This window comes from Odocoileus virginianus, chromosome 2 (assembly GCF_023699985.2).
Source record: "Odocoileus virginianus isolate 20LAN1187 ecotype Illinois chromosome 2, Ovbor_1.2, whole genome shotgun sequence".
NCBI classification, from domain to species: Eukaryota; Metazoa; Chordata; class Mammalia; order Artiodactyla; family Cervidae; genus Odocoileus; species Odocoileus virginianus.
Window position 1 is genome coordinate 64783636 of NC_069675.1, and position 17587 is coordinate 64801222.

The 17587-nt window shown below is 36.2% G+C and overlaps 1 protein-coding gene across 1 annotated transcript in view; it reads left to right on the top strand.

Moving 5' to 3' along the window:
* GMCL1 (germ cell-less 1, spermatogenesis associated) overlaps positions 1-17587 on the top strand; it is a 51458-nt gene that overhangs the window by 24506 nt on the left and 9365 nt on the right. Inside the window, exons 10-11 of the mRNA XM_070480609.1 lie at positions 5466-5535; positions 13019-13094. Coding sequence (XP_070336710.1) covers positions 5466-5535; positions 13019-13094 — 146 coding nt within the window. The remainder of the gene's footprint in view (positions 1-5465; positions 5536-13018; positions 13095-17587) is intronic.

Sequence of the window (17587 nt, forward strand, 5' to 3'; positions counted from 1 at the left end):
CTCCTGCATTGCAGGCAGATTCTTAACCGAGTTACAAGGGGAAGCCCATGGAAACTCTGTTGTTTTTTATATAAATTCAAGGTAATCAGGCAAAGATTTATTCAGATTTCTAGTCTTACTTACCTCTCCTTCCTGTCCTGTCCCAGAGGTTGAAGTGCTCCCTTCCTATTCAGGCCAACTTCCTACTGTGTTCATAATCCTATAATTTTATGCTGTCATTTAATAATCTGTATCTTCAGCCCCTCCTGTTCTCCCTCAGCTTATAAATATGGTCAAACCTCTTACTAAAAAAACAAACCAAATCCCCCCACTCCCGTCTGGACCCTGAGTCCCCTTCATGGTAACTATTCCTCTGCCTTAGAATCACCTTCTTCAAAGTAGTCTATAGTTGCTGTCTCCATCTTCTTACCTTTCAGACTTTTCTCAACCCACTACAATCTGTCTTTTGCCCCCACTATTTTACTGAAACTTTCTAGCAAAAGTTAGGACTGTCCTGTTTTTAAAATCTAGTGATCTTATGTTAGTCCTATTTTAACTACCCTAGCATTTTATATCATGGTTTATTATTTTTTCTTTCAATTCTGTACAGTACTTAGTTTAGAAATACTATACTCTTCTGATTCTTTCCCTATCTCTCTGACCATTCATTTTCTTTTGTAAGCTTCTCTTACTCTGCCCACCTCTTAACCTCCTAAGTGTACCCTTGGCCCATTGATCTTTTCATTCTACATAGTGTCCCCAAATGATTTCCTTCATTCCTATGATTTATTGAAAGAATACAGTTCTGACCTCTTCCCTGAGTTTCATACTTAGATATCCAACTGATAGCTTGCCATCTATAAATTGCTTCAGTTCGTCTATTCAAAAGAATACTTAATCTTTCCCCTCCGGTCCTAATCCCTGCATTCTTTTTTCTTCCTATATTTGCTTATCAATCATCAATATTAATAACTTGCCCATTCTCTCAAAAATGGCAGAATCCTGGAAGTCATCCTATTCCTCCTCAGACTCTTTTCTTCCACATCCATTCACCATGTCCTGTATATTTTTTTCTTAGATAATTCTCAAGCCTTTTTTTTTTTTTTTGGTACCTGCTACCACTTCCTTGTTAAGGCATCATTATCTCTTGCTAGATTACTCTAGTACAGAATATATCTGTGGCTCTCTTGGGCCATATGTTTTTCAGCTTTTTCTCTTAGGTACTTGATAGGTAGTAGGCACTCAGTTTGTGTGAACTAAAATTGTGTCCTAAAACATACCAACTTACATATGGCCCAACACTGCATTTACCTATCAAATAAGTTCAGATTCTAATTCCTAATCTAAGAATTATAAAGGGGAGAAGAAAAAGTAAATGTGTAAATTCTTTAGTGTCCCAGTAACATGCCAGATTATGCATTTAATGTCTATTATGTAACATAATCTTTAAAATTATCAAGGTAATTATTCTGTATTATACATGAAGTATTACTATCCTGTCACACAGCTAGTTAGAAGCAGAGCTCAAATGCCAGCCCAAGTCTTTCCTGTTCTAAAGCACCCCCCGCCTTTTTTTTAACTGCATCTGTGTGTGTGTTAGTCGCTTAGCCTAAGTAAGCGTGTGTTGGATTCTTTGTGACCTGTCAGGCTCTTCTGTCCATGGAATTCTGCAGGCAAGAATACTGGAGTGGGTTGCCTTTCCTTCTGCAGAAGATCTTCCTGACCCAGGGATTGAACCCAGGTCTCCTGAGTTGCAGGCAGATTCTTTACCGTCTGAGCTATAGGGAAGTCCCCAACTGCAACTTACTGGTTACTTAAAAGAATTCCACTAGGTTTAATCTCTTTAAAATTGCATATCCAATTGCATAAACTTAAGCAGTAATTTTGAGTCACCATTCTTTCAAGTATGTTTGATTTGGCTCTTGATAACAAAGTGGTGAAATAGATTTATTCCCTTACGGGTATCCTTGTAACTTTTTAATGTCAGGAATTACTGTTGTGGGTATAATGGGGGAACTTTTAATGTTTTTGTAAGTTACGTAGAGATGATAATCATTAAAGTATGAATTTTATGAAAGTAAGTTGCTTAAAATGGAAAGAATCTAATACAGAAATTCATGTAAGTAGTTCTATTGAAAAATACTGTACTCAGTAAGTTAAATTGTCATCTTTTGGAACTAGATTTTAGATTATTATACATGAAGATCTTTGAGCTGAACTACTCCATTTTTATACTAATATACCTAGATGCTCTGTACAAGATATTCTTACTTATCCAGATAGGAATTTTTATTATGTAGGCTTTTTCCTACACCTTCATGATCTAATTCTGACAATGTGCTTCATATAATAGTTCAACCTGTAGGCTGTTTTTTGCTATAAAGCTTTACTAGTTGTGAGTAGATTTTTCTATGTTGTGTATACTTGAATATTAGTTCAGTTCAGTCGCTCAGTTGTGTTTGACTCTTTGCAACCCTGTGGACTGCAGCACGCCAGGCTTCCTTGTCCATCACCAACTCCCAGAGCCTACTCAAACTCATGTCCATTGTGTCGGTGATGCCATGCAACGATCTCATCCTCTGTTGTCCGCTTCTCCTCCCGCCTTCAATCTTTCCCAGCATCAGGGTCTTTTCAGATGAGTCAGTTCTTCGCATCAGGTGGCCCAAGTATTCGAGTTTCAGCTTCAGCATCAGTCCTTCCATATTCATTCAGGACTGATTTCCTTTAGGATGGACTGGTTGGATCTCCTTGCTGTCCACAGGACTCTAAAGAGTCTCAAGACTGTCTTCTCCAACACCATAGTTCAAAAGCATCAATTCTTCTGCGCTCAGCTTTCTTTACAGTCCAACTCTCACATCCATACATGACTATGGAAAAACCATAGCTTTGACTAGATGGACCTTTGTTAGCAAAGTAATGTCTCTGCTTTTTAATATGCTGTCTAAGTTGGTCATAGCTTTTCTTCCAAGGGCCAAGTGTCTTTTAATTTCATGGCTGCAGTCACCATCTACAGTGATTTTGGAGCCCAAAAATGTAAAGTCTGTCAATGTTTCCATTGTTTCCCCATCTATTTCCCATGAAGTGATGGGACCGGATGCCATGATCTTATTTTTCTGAATGTTGAGCTTTAAGCCATCTTTTTCACTCTCCTTCTTCACTTTCATCAAGAGGCTGTTTAGTTCTTCTTTGCTTTCTGCCGTAAGTGTGGTGTCATCTGCATATCTGAGGTTATTGATATTACTCCTGGCAATCTTGATTCCAGCTTGTGCTTCATCCAGCCTGGCATTTCACATGATGTATTCTGCATATAAGTTAAATTAAAGGGGACAATATACAGCCTTGACATACTCCTTTTCCTATTTGGAACCAGTCTATTGTTCCATGTTCAGTGCTAACTGTTGCTTCTTGACCTGCATACAGATTTTTCAGGAAATACCTGAATATACACTTTTTCATTTAAGCAAGCTAGGGGGTGTATCTTATCTTTCTGTTTGTTTTTTAAAGTTTTGTAAATCTAAGACATTTAGATTTTCAAACAGTTTGCTCTTGGAGACCCCCTTCCCCATATCCTTTGTATAAGACAAGAGAAATTATCTAAATAAATTCATTCTGACCTTTTTCTATTAGAAAAGTACTGTGTTTACATTTAAGACTGTTATCATTACATCTGCAACTGCTGATTTATAGTGCCATCCAGTGCCACCTTGATGTGCCAGTTTTGAGTTTGTTTTGGATTTTGGTCCAATAAAGTTTAAAATAAGTGGTTGAACTTGTTTTCACTAAGTGGAAGTTTCTTGAAGGCACTTTTTCAGAATCTTTCCACAACACTAACTGCCGAAAAGGATTCTGGCAAACTCTACCTTTTGGAGATATGTCTGCATATAATCATATTAAAAGCTCTACATAAAGGCAGTTGTTTCACTTTTCATCCCATGTTTTTCAGTCTTGTTTTTTTCAGGGATTTCTCCTTATCCATCATCTGTCAGCACTGCATTCAAACCAGTGGTTCTGTTGACTTATTTAAGGCTGAACTATTGGATGAACTACCAGTGACTGAAAAGATTTCTAGTTTGACTTTTTACCTTTAGATTAAGGCAAGAAAGGAGAGACAAAAATATCTACACACATTTTTAACTTGTTAAAAATATTTTTAGGAAACTCTACGGCACAACCAAAAAAAAAAATGTTTTTAGTTTTAAAGGAGATTATTCAAAGTTGTTGAAACTAAGTTTTGAATCATTTTCATGGGATATAGCTTATATGATATTTGTGAATGTGAATGTATAACCTTTTCACTCCATTTTTATAAGGGAATAATGAAAAGCCATATTCTATCTCTAAATTAGTGAATTTCAAACTATAGGCATAACCTGTAGTGAGTTGAGAAATCATTTTAATGGGAAGGGATCAGCTGTTTTTTAAAAAAATAAAATACAGTAAAACAAAACTTAAAAATCCAAATATATTGCAAGTAAGATTGAATATGTTTGTAGATATACTGAGTCACATAAACTTTGCTGTTAGTCTTTACCTACTAAAGCTGAATTGTTTGTCACCTAGATATTTAGCAGTTATTCTTTATAATGGCAACAATATTATTTTAAGGAAAGAAACACTCAAAAGTATATTTATGGAGGATATTGAGGAAGGACACTAATAAATGAGTGCAAATCATCTGGGTACCTTTATTAGGTAGAGAATTATGACATGAACATCCAGATTTTAATTGCACTAGGGTTTTCCCCCTGCCTTTTGGTAGAGATAGACAAATCACTTAAAAATTAGAAAAACTGTCCTTTTAGTTGGGAATAAATAAGAACAAAAAAGTAAATACGGTGCTAAGCCAGTTCTACTTAGGTTTTTAGTAAGTCCATGTTTTTATGTAAAATAATTAAAATCTCAGCTTCCAAAGTCTCATTTTATAGAAAAATTAATATGCTTACTACTGAAGGAAAATATCTATTATATTGCATTTACAGTAATTTTCATTATAATAGTTATCTAAACCTAATGTGTCAGAATTATTTATTGAGTGTGCTTGATTCATCTAATAATTTAGAAATGGTTTACTTCTCATTATTTAGTTGCTTTTAGATAATTCAGTACAGGAACGTTCCATTATTCAATTTTCTATTAAAGCTTTTGTAAACACTGAAAATAATACTTTTGGTTTGTTTCTCACATGAAAATCAGTATGAGCTATGAAGAGAAAACCATTAGATGTAAGAATATACTTTTAACTAAAGATTTAAATATATATGATTAAAGTAGAGTCTGTCCTAAGGCAAAGGAAGATAACGTTTACCATTTTAAAGATCATGAGGCCATATGTTGTAGCATATTTGTAAAATACAGATTACCAGCTTTACTTATTGCCATTTGAAATTTGAATTTTAAGATGGTAAAAATTTTATCAACCTCTTAAAATTTTAAATCCTTTGTTTTTCCATATTTCTTATTATATTATATTTGTTTTTACATTTTAGAATGGCTATCTTCTGTGTATAAACAGCAGTGGCTGGCTATGCTCCGAGCAGAACAAGACAGTGAGGTGGGGTAAGTATACTATATCGTGCGTGTGTGTGTATGTGTTAGACACTCAGTCATGTCCAATTCCTTGTGACACTATGAACTATAGCCTGCCAGGCTCCTCTGTCCATGGAATTCTCCAGGCAAGAATACTGGAGTGGGGTGGCCATTCCCTTCTCCAGGGGATCTTCCTGACCCAGAGATGGAACTCACATTGCAAGCAGATTCTTTACTGTCTGAGCCACCAGGGAAGCCCCCATGGTACATCATAGCATTGTTTATTTTTATTTTTTTTTTTTTCCATTTATTTTTATTAGTTGGAGGCTAATTACTTTACATCATTACAGTAGTCTTTGTCATACATTGAAATGAATTAGCCATGGATTTACATGTATTCCCCATCCCGGCCCCCCTCCCACCTCCATCTCCCCCCGATCCCTCAGGGTCTTCCCAGTGCACCAGGCCCGAGCACTTGTCTCATGCACCCAACCTGGGCTGGTGATCTGTTTCACCCTAGATAATATACATGTTTCAATGCTGTTCTCTTGAAACATCCCACCCTCGCCTTCTCCCAGAGTCCACAAGTCAGTTCTATACATCTGAGTCTCTTTTTCTGTTTTGCATATAGGGTTATCGTTACCATCTTTCTAAATCCCATATATATGTGTTAGTATACTGTAATGGTCTTTATCTTTCTGGCTTACTTCGCTCTGTATAATGGGCTCCAGTTTCATCCTTCTCATTAGAACTGATTCAAATGAATTCTTTTTAATGGCTGAGTAATATTCCATGGTGTATATGTACCACAGCTTCCTCATCCATTCATCTGCTGATGGGCATCTAGGTTGCTTCCATGACCTGGCTATTATAAACAGTGCTGCGATGAACATTGGGGTGCACGTGTCTCTTTCAGATCTGGTTTCCTTGGTGTGTATGCCCAGAAGTGGGATTGCTGGGTCATATGGCAGTTCTATTTCCAGCTTTCTAAGAAATCTCCACACTGTTTTCCATAGTGGCTGTACTAATTTGCATTCCCACCAACAGTGTAAGAGGGTTCCCTTTTCTCCACACCCTCTCCAGCATTTATTGCTTGTAGACTTTTGGATAGCAGCCATCCTGACTGGCGTATAATGGTACCTCATTGTGGTTTTGATTTGCATTTCTCTGATAATGAGTGATGTTGAGCATCTTTTCATGTGTTTGTAAGCCATCTGTATGTCTTCCTTGGAGAAATGTCTGTTGAGTTCTTTGGCCCATTTTTTGATTGGGTCATTTTTTTTTTCTGGAGTTGAGCTGGAGGAGTTGCTTGTATATTTTTGAGATTAATCCTTTGTTGCTTTGTTTGCTATTATTTTCTCCCAATCTGAGGGCTGTCTTTTCACCTTGCTTATAGTTTCCTTTGTTGTGCAAAAGCTTTTAAGTTTCATTAGGTCCCATTTGTTTATTTTTGCTTTTATTTCTAAAATTCTGGGATGTGGGTCATAGAGGATCCTGCTGTGATTTGTGTCGGAGAGTGTTTTGCCTATGTTCTCCTCTAGGAGTTTTATAGTTTCTTGTCTTACATTTAGATCTTTAATCCATTTTGAGTTTATTTTTGTGTATGGTGTTAGAAAGTGTTCTAGTTTCATTCTTTTACAGGTGGTTGACCAGTTTTCCCAGCACCACTTGTTAAAGAGGTTATCTTTTTTCCATTGTATATCCTTGCCTCCTTTGTCGAAGATAAGGTGACCATAGGTTTGTGGATTTATCTCTGGGCTTTCTATTCTGTTCCATTGATCTATATTTCTGTCTTTGTGCCAGTACCATACTGTCTTGATGACTGTGGCTTTGTAGTAGAGTCTGAAGTCAGGCAGATTGATTCCTCCAGTTCCATTCTTCTTTCTCAGGATTACTTTGGCTATTCGAGGTTTTTTGTATTTCCATACAAACTGTGAAATTATTTGTTCTAGTTCTGTGAAAAATACCATTGGTAGTTTGATAGGGATTGCATTGAATCTATAGATTGCTTTGGGTAGTATAGCCATTTTGACAATATTGATTCTTCCAATCCATGAACACGGTATATTTCTCCATCTGTTTGTGTCCTCTTTGATTTCTTTCATCAGTGTTTTATAGTTTTCTATGTATAGGTCTTTTGTTTCTTTAGATAGATATACTCCTAAGTATTTTATTCTTTTTGTTGCAATGGTGAATGGTATTGTTTCCTTAATTTCTCTTTCTGTTTTCTCATTGTTAGTGTATAGGAATGCCAGAGATTTCTGTGTGTTAATTTTATATCCTGCAACTTTACTGTATTCATTGATTAGCTCTAGTAATTTTCTGGTAGAGTCTTTAGGGTTTTCTATATAGAGGAACATGTCATCTGCAAACAGAGAGAGTTTCACTTCTTCTTTTCCTATCTGGATTCCTTTTACTTCTTTTTCTGCCCTGATTGCTGTGGCCAACACTTCCAAAACTATGTTGAATAGTAGTAGTGAGAGTGGGCACCCTTGTCTTGTTCCTGATTTCAGAGGAAATGCTTTCAATTTTTCACCATTGAGGGTGATGCTTGCTGTGGGTTTGTCATATATAGCTTTTATTATGTTGAGGTATGTTCCTTCTATTCCTGCTTTTAATCATAAATGGATGTTGAATTTTGTCAAAGGCTTTCTCTGCATCTATTGAGATAATCATATGGTTTTTATCTTTCAATTTGTTAATGTGGTGTATTACATTGATTGACTTGCGGATATTAAAGAATCCTTGCATTCCTGGGATAAAGCCCACTTGGTCATGATGTATGATTTTTTTAATATGTTGTTGGATTCTGTTTGCTAGAATTTTGTTAAGGATTTTTGCATCTATGTTCATCAGTGATATTGGCCTGTAGTTTTCTTTTTTTGTGGCATCTTTGTCTGGTTTTGGAATTAGGGTGATGGTGGCCTCATAGAATGAGTTTGAAAGTTTACCTTCTGCAATTTTCTGGAAGAGTTTGAGTAAGATAGGTGTTAGCTCTTCTCTAAATTTTTGGTAGAATTCAGCTGTGAAGCCATCTGGTCCTGGGCTTTTGTTTGCTGGAAGATTTCTGATTACAGTTTCGATTTCCTTGCTTGTGATCGTTTTGTTAAGATCTTCTATTTCTTCCTGGTTCAGTTTTGGAAAGTTATACTTCTCTAAGAATTTGTCCATTTCTTCCAAGTTGTCCATTTTATTGGCATAGAGCTGCTGGTAGTAGTCTCTTATGATCCTTTGTATTTCAGTGTTGTCTGTTGTGATCTCTCCATTTTCATTTCTAATTTTGTTAATTTGGTTCTTCTCCCTTTGTTTCTTAATGAGTCTTGCTAATGGTTTGTCAATTAAAAATTTTTTTAAATACTGAATTTAGTTGATTTTACAATATTGTGTTAGTTTTAGGTGTACATCAAAAAGATCCAGATATATATATATATATTTATTTTCAGATTATTTTCCATCATAATCTATTACAAGATGTTGAATATAGTTCCCTGGGCTCTACAGTAAATCCTTGTTGCTTATCTGTTTTATGTATAGTTGTTTGTATCTGTTAACCTCATACTCGTAATTTATCCCTACCCCCCAACCCTTTCCCCTTTAGTAACCATAAGTTTGTTTTCTATGCCTGTGAATCTGATTCTGTTTTATAAGCAAATTTGTTGGGTATTTTTGTATCGATTCATTTTTATTGTTTTTTAGATTCCATGTATAAGTGATATCATATGATAATTTGTCTGACTTACTTCACATAGTACAGTATTCTCTAGATCCATCCATGTTGCTGCAGATGGCATTATTTCATTCTTTTTATGGCTGAGTAATATTCCACTTTATGTATTTATGTGTGTGTACACCATATCTTTCTAAGACAATCATCTGTTGATGGGCACTTGGGTTACTTGGATGTCTTGGCTACTGTAAATAGTGCTAGGGTGCATGTATCCTTTTGAATTAGAGTTTTCATCATTTGGGGATATATGCCTGGGAATGGCATTGCTGGATCATATGGTGCCTCTAATCTAGCTTTTTAAGGAACCTCTGCACCATTTTTTCATAGCAGCTGCACCAATTTGCATTCCCACTAACAGTGTAGGAAAATTCCCTTTTCTTCATACCCTCTCCAGATTTAATACTTATAGACTTTTTAATGATGGCCATTCTGACTGGTATGAAAGTATACCTCATTGTAGTTTTGATTTGTATTTCTCTAATAATTAGCGATATTGAGCATCTTTTCACGTGCCCATTGGCCGTCTATATTTCTTCCCTAGAGAATTGTCTATTTAGGTATTCTGCCCACTGTTGATTGGGTTGTTCATTTTCTTTTTGAGTTGTATGAGCTGTTGTATGTATTGGATATTAACATTCCTTGAAAGTCAAATCATTTGAAAGTATTTTTTCCTATTCAGTCAGTTGTCTTTTCATTTTGTTTATGGTTTCCTTTGTTGTGCAAAAGCTTTTAACTTTGATTAGGTCCCATTTGTTCCTTTTTGCTTTCATTTCTTTGGCCATGTGAGACTTGATCTAAAAAAATACTGCTTGGGTTATATCTGAGAATGTTTTCCCTATTCTTTTCTAGGAGTTTTATGCTATCATGTCTCTATACTTAGGTATATAAACTATTTTTTCTTTTTGGTATATAGTGTGAGGAAGTGTTCATATTTCATTGATCTACATGTAACTGTCCAGCTTTCCCAACACCACTTGTTGAAGAGACTATCTTTTCCCCTTTGTATATTATTGCCTCCATTATTGTAGATTAATTGATGATAGGTGTGTGGATTTTGCTACGAATTTTTAAATGGACTCATTATGTTGGAAAAAAAACAGTAACAGTATTAAAATCAAGAGCTGTTAGAGAAAAGATCATGTAATCAACTTTTATCCTTATATTTCTTTAACTGTCAATATTAAAAATATTTATCTTTCTGGTCAGTTATGGGGTATTTGCATTGTCATTTGTTTTATTAGTAAAATTGAATAATTTATGTGCTTTGTCTCAGTGTTACAGTTTTCTTTTAACCTAATTGAAATGTTACTTGGAATAACGCTTTCATAAAGCATGATCTTTATATATGTGTATAGGTAAAGCTGATTTTCTTATTTGTGGTGATATTGTCAAATTTTCACTAATGTGATAGGTTTTTTGAAGACTTTAAGGTGAATTAACTCATTTAGATACAGGTGTCTTTGTCAAAAGCACATGACGCCTCTACAAAATATTTCTGTACTGTCTTCATTTTAAGAGGAAGCATGTTATCTGTTTTATCAGTGTGTAGTGCTCTGCAGTTCACAGAAGTACTTCCACATGTGTTGTTTGACCTTTATACTAGCTCCTTGGTATAGGCAGTATGAAGAGACAGTCCACCTATAAGTTTATAGAAGGGCTTTACATTTAATTTTATTCCTGTCCCAGTCTCTCTTAATTTATTTTTATATACCAGAAAACTTACTAAAATAATAGTCTAGTGTGTTTGTATCTAAACAGTGAGTATGTGAAAGGGTTCTGTAAACTCATGATAATGATTACAAGATTGTTATCCAGGGTTCTTAGTTTCTATTTACTTATAATTTATATCTCATCTTCTCCCAGATATATTCATAGCATACTTACTTTGCAGAAATATAGTAAGATAGTTGGAATAGGAATAAGAAAAATCCCTCCAAACAATGAAAGTAAATTATTTATTGGAATTTGGATGTGAAGAATTTTGTAATGTATGAAATATTTTATAAACCATCCTACCTACTTCTTTTGTATATTCAGTTTTTATATGATGGATGGTCTTTTTTTTTTTTTCCCCAAGATTTTTCTCATGTATACCCTTTTTTAGTTTATAATATAGAGTCTTACCTAAGCGTCTGAGCTAGAATAAGTGGTTTTCTTGCCCTCAGAAGTATATGACTGTGTTGCCCCTAATGAAGCACTCTATCCCACACATGCTGAGCATCTTCTTGCTACTGCAAGGCCAGGAAATGAGAAAGACAGTGTACTCCCTGGACTCTCGGGAGTTATCATCAAGTAAAGTCTCCCTCCAGGGTTCTCCTCTTCCAAACTCTTTTCCACATTGCCAACAGGATTATCTTCCTACATATAAATATAATTTCACTTCCCTGCTTAAATAGGACCAGGGACACTTGAGGTTAGTTAGGGATTATTGCTTCATGTGTGATAAATCTGTGTCAATATTTTTTGAATGTTCTTATTCTTCAGAAGTACATACTGAACTATTTACAGATTAAAGGATATGGTGTCTGGAGGATCAGCCTCAGAAATAGTCAGTTGGGAGTGTGGGGAGAAGTGGGTTGAGAGTAAAACTAAAAATTACTGAACCTAGATGGTAAGAAAAAATTTGGCTCATTATGCTGTTTACTTTTACATGTTTTAAATTTTTCATGAGAAAAAATTTTAAAGTAACAAAAAATACATGGGAACTCTCTCATCTTAAAGTTTATATATAGTGTAGCAGGGGCAGCCCTTCAGCAGTCTGTCCCAAATGCTTTTGCTTCGTCTCTCATGCTCATTTTAGGTTCTGCCTGCACTACATTCTTCAGACATTTGGTATCCTTTCATGCTCTGATCCTTTTCTACCTACTGATCTTCTGCATGAAATGGCCTTCTTCTGCAGAGGTTATCCCTGACCTTTACCTCAAGAAACTCCTTCTCATGCACAAATAATACTTCCTCCATGATGATCTCACTCTAACCCCAGGCAATAAACCTGTGCCTTCTTCATGCTCTTAACATTAGTTCTCTCCACATTATTATACTATTACTTAAGTCTAGCTCCCTACTAGACTGGGGTCTTGGATGTCAAGGGCATGTTCTATTTTATCTACATTTAATTAACTTTTATTTGTTGTATTTGTTTCAGTATATTTATGAGAGGATGATAGCCCCAGTATCTTGGTACTTAATAAATGCTATATATGAATGAATATATTACATTACTTTTATCATTTGGAATTCTAAGCTAGTAATAATGTCATTTTATTATTTCATACTGAAATAACACTCTCTCTCTTAGTTGATTATGGTTTTTAAAGGGCCAAGTAAAGATTAATTGATAAAGTTCTACAGCAGTTTTCTGTTAAATGCTGAACTTGGTTTTTCTACTCTTAAAAAATGGGTTCTGTGTAAAACAGTAAGAATAGATGATACCAAGTCACATCTTATATAATAGATTTTAATAAATTTTACTTAATAGACTTTAAGTATTTTTCTTTCTTAATAAGCAGAATTTCTCATAGATTTCCCTCACCTCTTCTCTGGTTTTGCTGTGCCCTTGTAAAAGTGTTCTAGAAGTCAAGGCAATAAGTGAAACACTAAAGATTTAAAATTTTTTATTTAGCAAAGGTAATAGGCTAGATTTAATCCCTGCATTTTGATCTTTATCTACACCACAAAATTTTGAATGTAGTAGCAGTTTATTCCTATTGATTTGAACTAACAATTATTTTTCAATTATTAGTTGCTTATTTTCTATGAGATTTCATGTTTTATGTATATTTCTAGGCCTCAAGAAATTAATAAAGAAGAACTAGAGGGAAACAGCATGAGGTGTGGTAGAAAGCTTGCCAAAGATGGTGAAGTAAGTATGGGTTGTAACTCATACAAATTGTTATACTGTTAGTGCAAAATATGCGTTCAGTAATAGTCATGATATATGTTACAACTCAGAAGAGCATTTTTGTGTGTTTTAGTTTCTGTAGCATGATCTCCTGGGCAAGGAGTTACATGCTCAATGGTGACTGATTTGTCAGCCTTTCATGAGACTGTTAAACTTCTGGAGTCTAGGTAGGAGATATGAGAAGATCCCTCAGTAATCCAGAAATTAAGATAAATAAGAAGTTTATCCTATTAATATCTTAATATCTTTAATGAGAGCCATTACGTAGTCTTAAGAGTGATTCTATCTTACAGTTACAACCCTAGATCAAAGACATTCAAACCTTTTTGATTTGATTGCCATCCACATTAAGATTGGTTTTCATTACCACCCAGTACAAATGCTTATAAGGGAAACAAAAGTATTACAAAACAGTGCTTACAGCTGCTGTGTCCCAAGCTTTGTTTCTACTTAATTTATTTTTAAAAACTGAGTGTGACCCATTAAATTGATTTTACAGCCATTAAGGAGACATGAACTACATTTTTTTTAAAACTCTACCCTAATTGTAATTTTTATCTTTAAAAAAAAAAATCAGCCTAATTTTTTTTTTTTTTTAACTTTTTATTTCTATGTGTTCCCCACCCCCCTCCCCATCCCATCCCTCAGGGTCATCCCAGTGCACTAGCCCTGAGCACCCTGTCTCAGGCATCCAACCTGGACTGGCGATCTATATTATATGTGGAACAGATCACCAGCCTAATTTAGATCACCATTTGGTTGTTTTTCTCCCAGATTTTTCCTCATTTTAACTTTTAAGTTTTGAAAGATTTATTATTTTATGTTTGTGTTAACAGTTGTGATAAATGATGAGAATATGAATGAGAAATAGCATCTTCCTCAGTCATCCTAGTTGCCACTCCCAGACCTTGTTCCACCCTCATCATACTTGAATGATATCTCCTTTGACAAGCATACTTCTTCACCACTCAGTACTCTGACTATGGCCATCACTCCCTGGGCTCGCTGGCTTGCTTTCTCCCCACTTTTCTTAGCAGCCTCAGTGGTTTTAGTATCTTTTCCTGAACCTTCCTTCCCTCCATGATCTTGTGTTCCACTCTACCTCAGGTACCCATTTCCTGTAAGCATATCCTCCATTTTGTATGCCTGATTCATACACCCCCTTCAAAATCTCCATTTTAAGCACACCATTTGCAGAGTGTATCTTTGTAGCGCTCTCCCTCTAGTATTTGACCTCCCAGCATCTTTCTGACCCCACTGGAATGTACATTACATTGTCCTTACTGTCTTTTTTCCATTACCTTCTCACCACATCCCTACTTCTCTCTTTACTTGACTTAAATTTTATGTTACATCTTGAAATTGGTCCTTGGCTTATACTCTTAATTTCTCTTTTCCCTTTTTCACTCTGTCAGATTCGCCTGGCTAGTCCTCAGTTCTTGTTAAATCCCCCCTTTCCATGCTCTCCATGCCAATTATTGTTGTTTAGTCGCTAAGTCATGTCTGAGTCATTTGAGACCCCATGGACTATAGCCTGCTAAGTTCTTTTATCCATGGGATTTCCCAGGCAAGAATATTGGAGTGGCAGATTCTTTCCCACTGAGCTGCCAGGGAAACCCCTGCTTTCCATGTCTGCTTCCATACAAATGAATTCAACTAAGGAAAAACACCAAATATACCCCAGCAGGTTTTGTTTGTAACTGTAAACTTCAAGCAGGTCTTTAATGCTGTGTGATCCTTGCATCTCCCTAGTGAACTTATCCTCTCACACTTGGAGTAACTCTCATACCTTCTCAAGGGCAGTGCTGCCACCCTTATTTTTATCCAGTGGCGTTGCTTCTTTCTTTATTCAGAAAATAAAAGCAATAGGAAGAGAATCTGTGCATCTTCTACCAAAAATACTACCAGTCTACCTGCATCTATAGCCGTGTGTTGTACTTTTATCAGAATGGATGAACTGTATGTGTCTGTCCTAATCCATCCCCTCCTCCTGTAACAACCCCATCCTTTCTCACGTATTCAGAAGGTTTGTTCATAGTCATCAATCACCTCTCTCTCCTGCGTTGTCAGTTTTTCTCTTCTGCATCATTCTGATTAGCATATAACATGCTACAGCATCACCCATCTTAAACCATTCCCTGACCCACATTCCACTCTAGCTCCCACTCCATTTCCCTGCACCATTTTTAAGCAAAACTCATTGAATAAAGTTGTCTGTCTTCATTCCAGTTCATTTACTCCAATACACTCAAGTGAAACTGCCATGCCACTATCACCACTGATTCCTGCATTACCAAATCAAGTAGTTTTTAATCTTCTGAAAGTTCTTGGCAGTGTGACCCATCTGCTCACTCACTCCTTGGAGATTTTCTCTGTGACTTCCAGGAGAGCACATTGTGCGGGGTTTTTTTCTGCCTAATTGGCTGCTTCCTCTAAGTCTTTGCTAGATCCTTCTCTTTCTCAACAAATGTTGATATGACTGGAGGATCAGTACTTGGACTTCTTCCTTGTCTTTGCTCTTTGGCTGGCTCCTAAGTGATCTCCCCTAGTCCTGTGACTTAACACCATTAAGTTAACACTTAACTTTCTAACTCCTGTATCCAGTTTCTCATGTGACATCTTAGAATCCTGATAGCATCTCAAATAGAATAGGCCCAGCTAAACTCTGATTTTCATTGCCAGACTCCTCCTTCCCAAGTATTCTCCAACCCATAAATAGCTCCTTTGTTCATTCATTGTATAAGCTCCAAATTTTGGGTTCTTCTTTTTTTCATTCCACACCTGTTGTCTGTAAGAAGTTCCTTTAAATATATAGCTTCAAAATATACTTGCCCTCTCTTCTACTGTGCCCCAAATCCAAGTCATCAGTACCCCTTGCCTGGACTATATTGTAGCTTCATAACTGCTCTCCCTGTTTTTACTCTTGTTGTACATTCTGTTTTCCACTCAACAGCCAAAATCATCTTTTTAAAATGCAAGTTAGATCATGTTACCTCCTTCTCTAAAATTTTCCATTAGACTTTTATCACATTTGGAAGAAATCCAAACTCTTCTCTACTATGGACACTAGGCCTTATATTCTCTGGCCCCTGACTGGCTCTCTGAACTCATCTCCAGCTTCTGTCCCCCTCAGTTACTACCCTAGGCACATGGCCCTTTTTGCTGTTCTTCAGATATGCCAAGCATGTTTTTACCTCCAGAGCTTTGGACTCGTTGTTCCCTTTGTCTAAGTCACTTTTTCCCAGATAGCTACCTGGTCCGCTTGTTAGTTGACTCAGGGCGCTAGTCATGTAGCATCTCTTAGACGTTCCCTGACCACCTGCCTGAACCAGTAGGCTCCCCAGCTGCCAGCCCCCATCCTCTGCCCTGTCACGCTCTCCTGGAATTACATTCTGTCCTCCTCCACAGAAACATACATGTATTAAAATATACATTTACTAGGGCTAAAACTTATTTACTGCCATCTCTTTAATGACCAGAGCAGTACCTGGCACAAAATATGTGCTCAATAAATAATCAATGAACTATTGATTTAATGTTGTAATTCATAATGTCAACCAAGCACTCAAAGCCCTAACTTCAGCATCATTGTAGCATGCCGCTTTACTTAGTAGTGTCTGTTGACTATTAGTTAATAGAATAAACAAACTTGTGAGCCTCATGATGGTTTTAGTTATTTATTTTTTGGCTACACTGGGATCTTGGTTGCTCTGTGGGCTTTTTCTCTAGTTGTGGTGCATGGGCTTCTCATTGAGGTGGCTTGTCTTGTCGCGGAGCACAGGCTCTAAGGGCGCATGGACGGAGTGGCTACAGTTCCTGGGTTCTAGAGCACAGGCTTAATAGTTGTGGCGCACAAACTTAGTTGCTCCACAGCACGTGGGATCTTCCTGGGTCAGGGATCTAAACCTGTGCCTCCTGCATTGGCAGGCGGATCTTTACCACTGAGCCACTAGGGAAGTCCCTCCTGATGGTATTTAAAATATCTCAGTTGGTGATTGTGTTGGTTAGTTTAGAGTATTTTTATAATTTAATTTAAACTTTTTTTTTTTTTTTAAAGCAGTATTCATTCATTTCTCCTACTCCCTACCCCTTAACCTCTGGCAACTACCAAGCTATTCTCTGTAATTGTGAGCTTAGGAGTTTTTTAATACTTTTTTTTTTTTTTTTTAGATTTTACATGTAAGAGAAATCACACAAGGTATCACTTAAGGTATTTCAGAGTATTTTTAAAGCAGGAGAAATTTTAATGGATTCTTACTACCTTTATCTAGACTCCTAGTTTCCTAAACTATATACCTCCTTTGAATTGTGGTAAAAAGCCATATTAGTTATGATAAAATTACAGTGTGGAGAGTTGATGAAACCATAAAGAGACAATATTAAGAAAGTACCTTAAGGAATAATGATTATAAAGGCTGCTTTTGCTCGCTTTGATATATACCATGTCTGTGTAG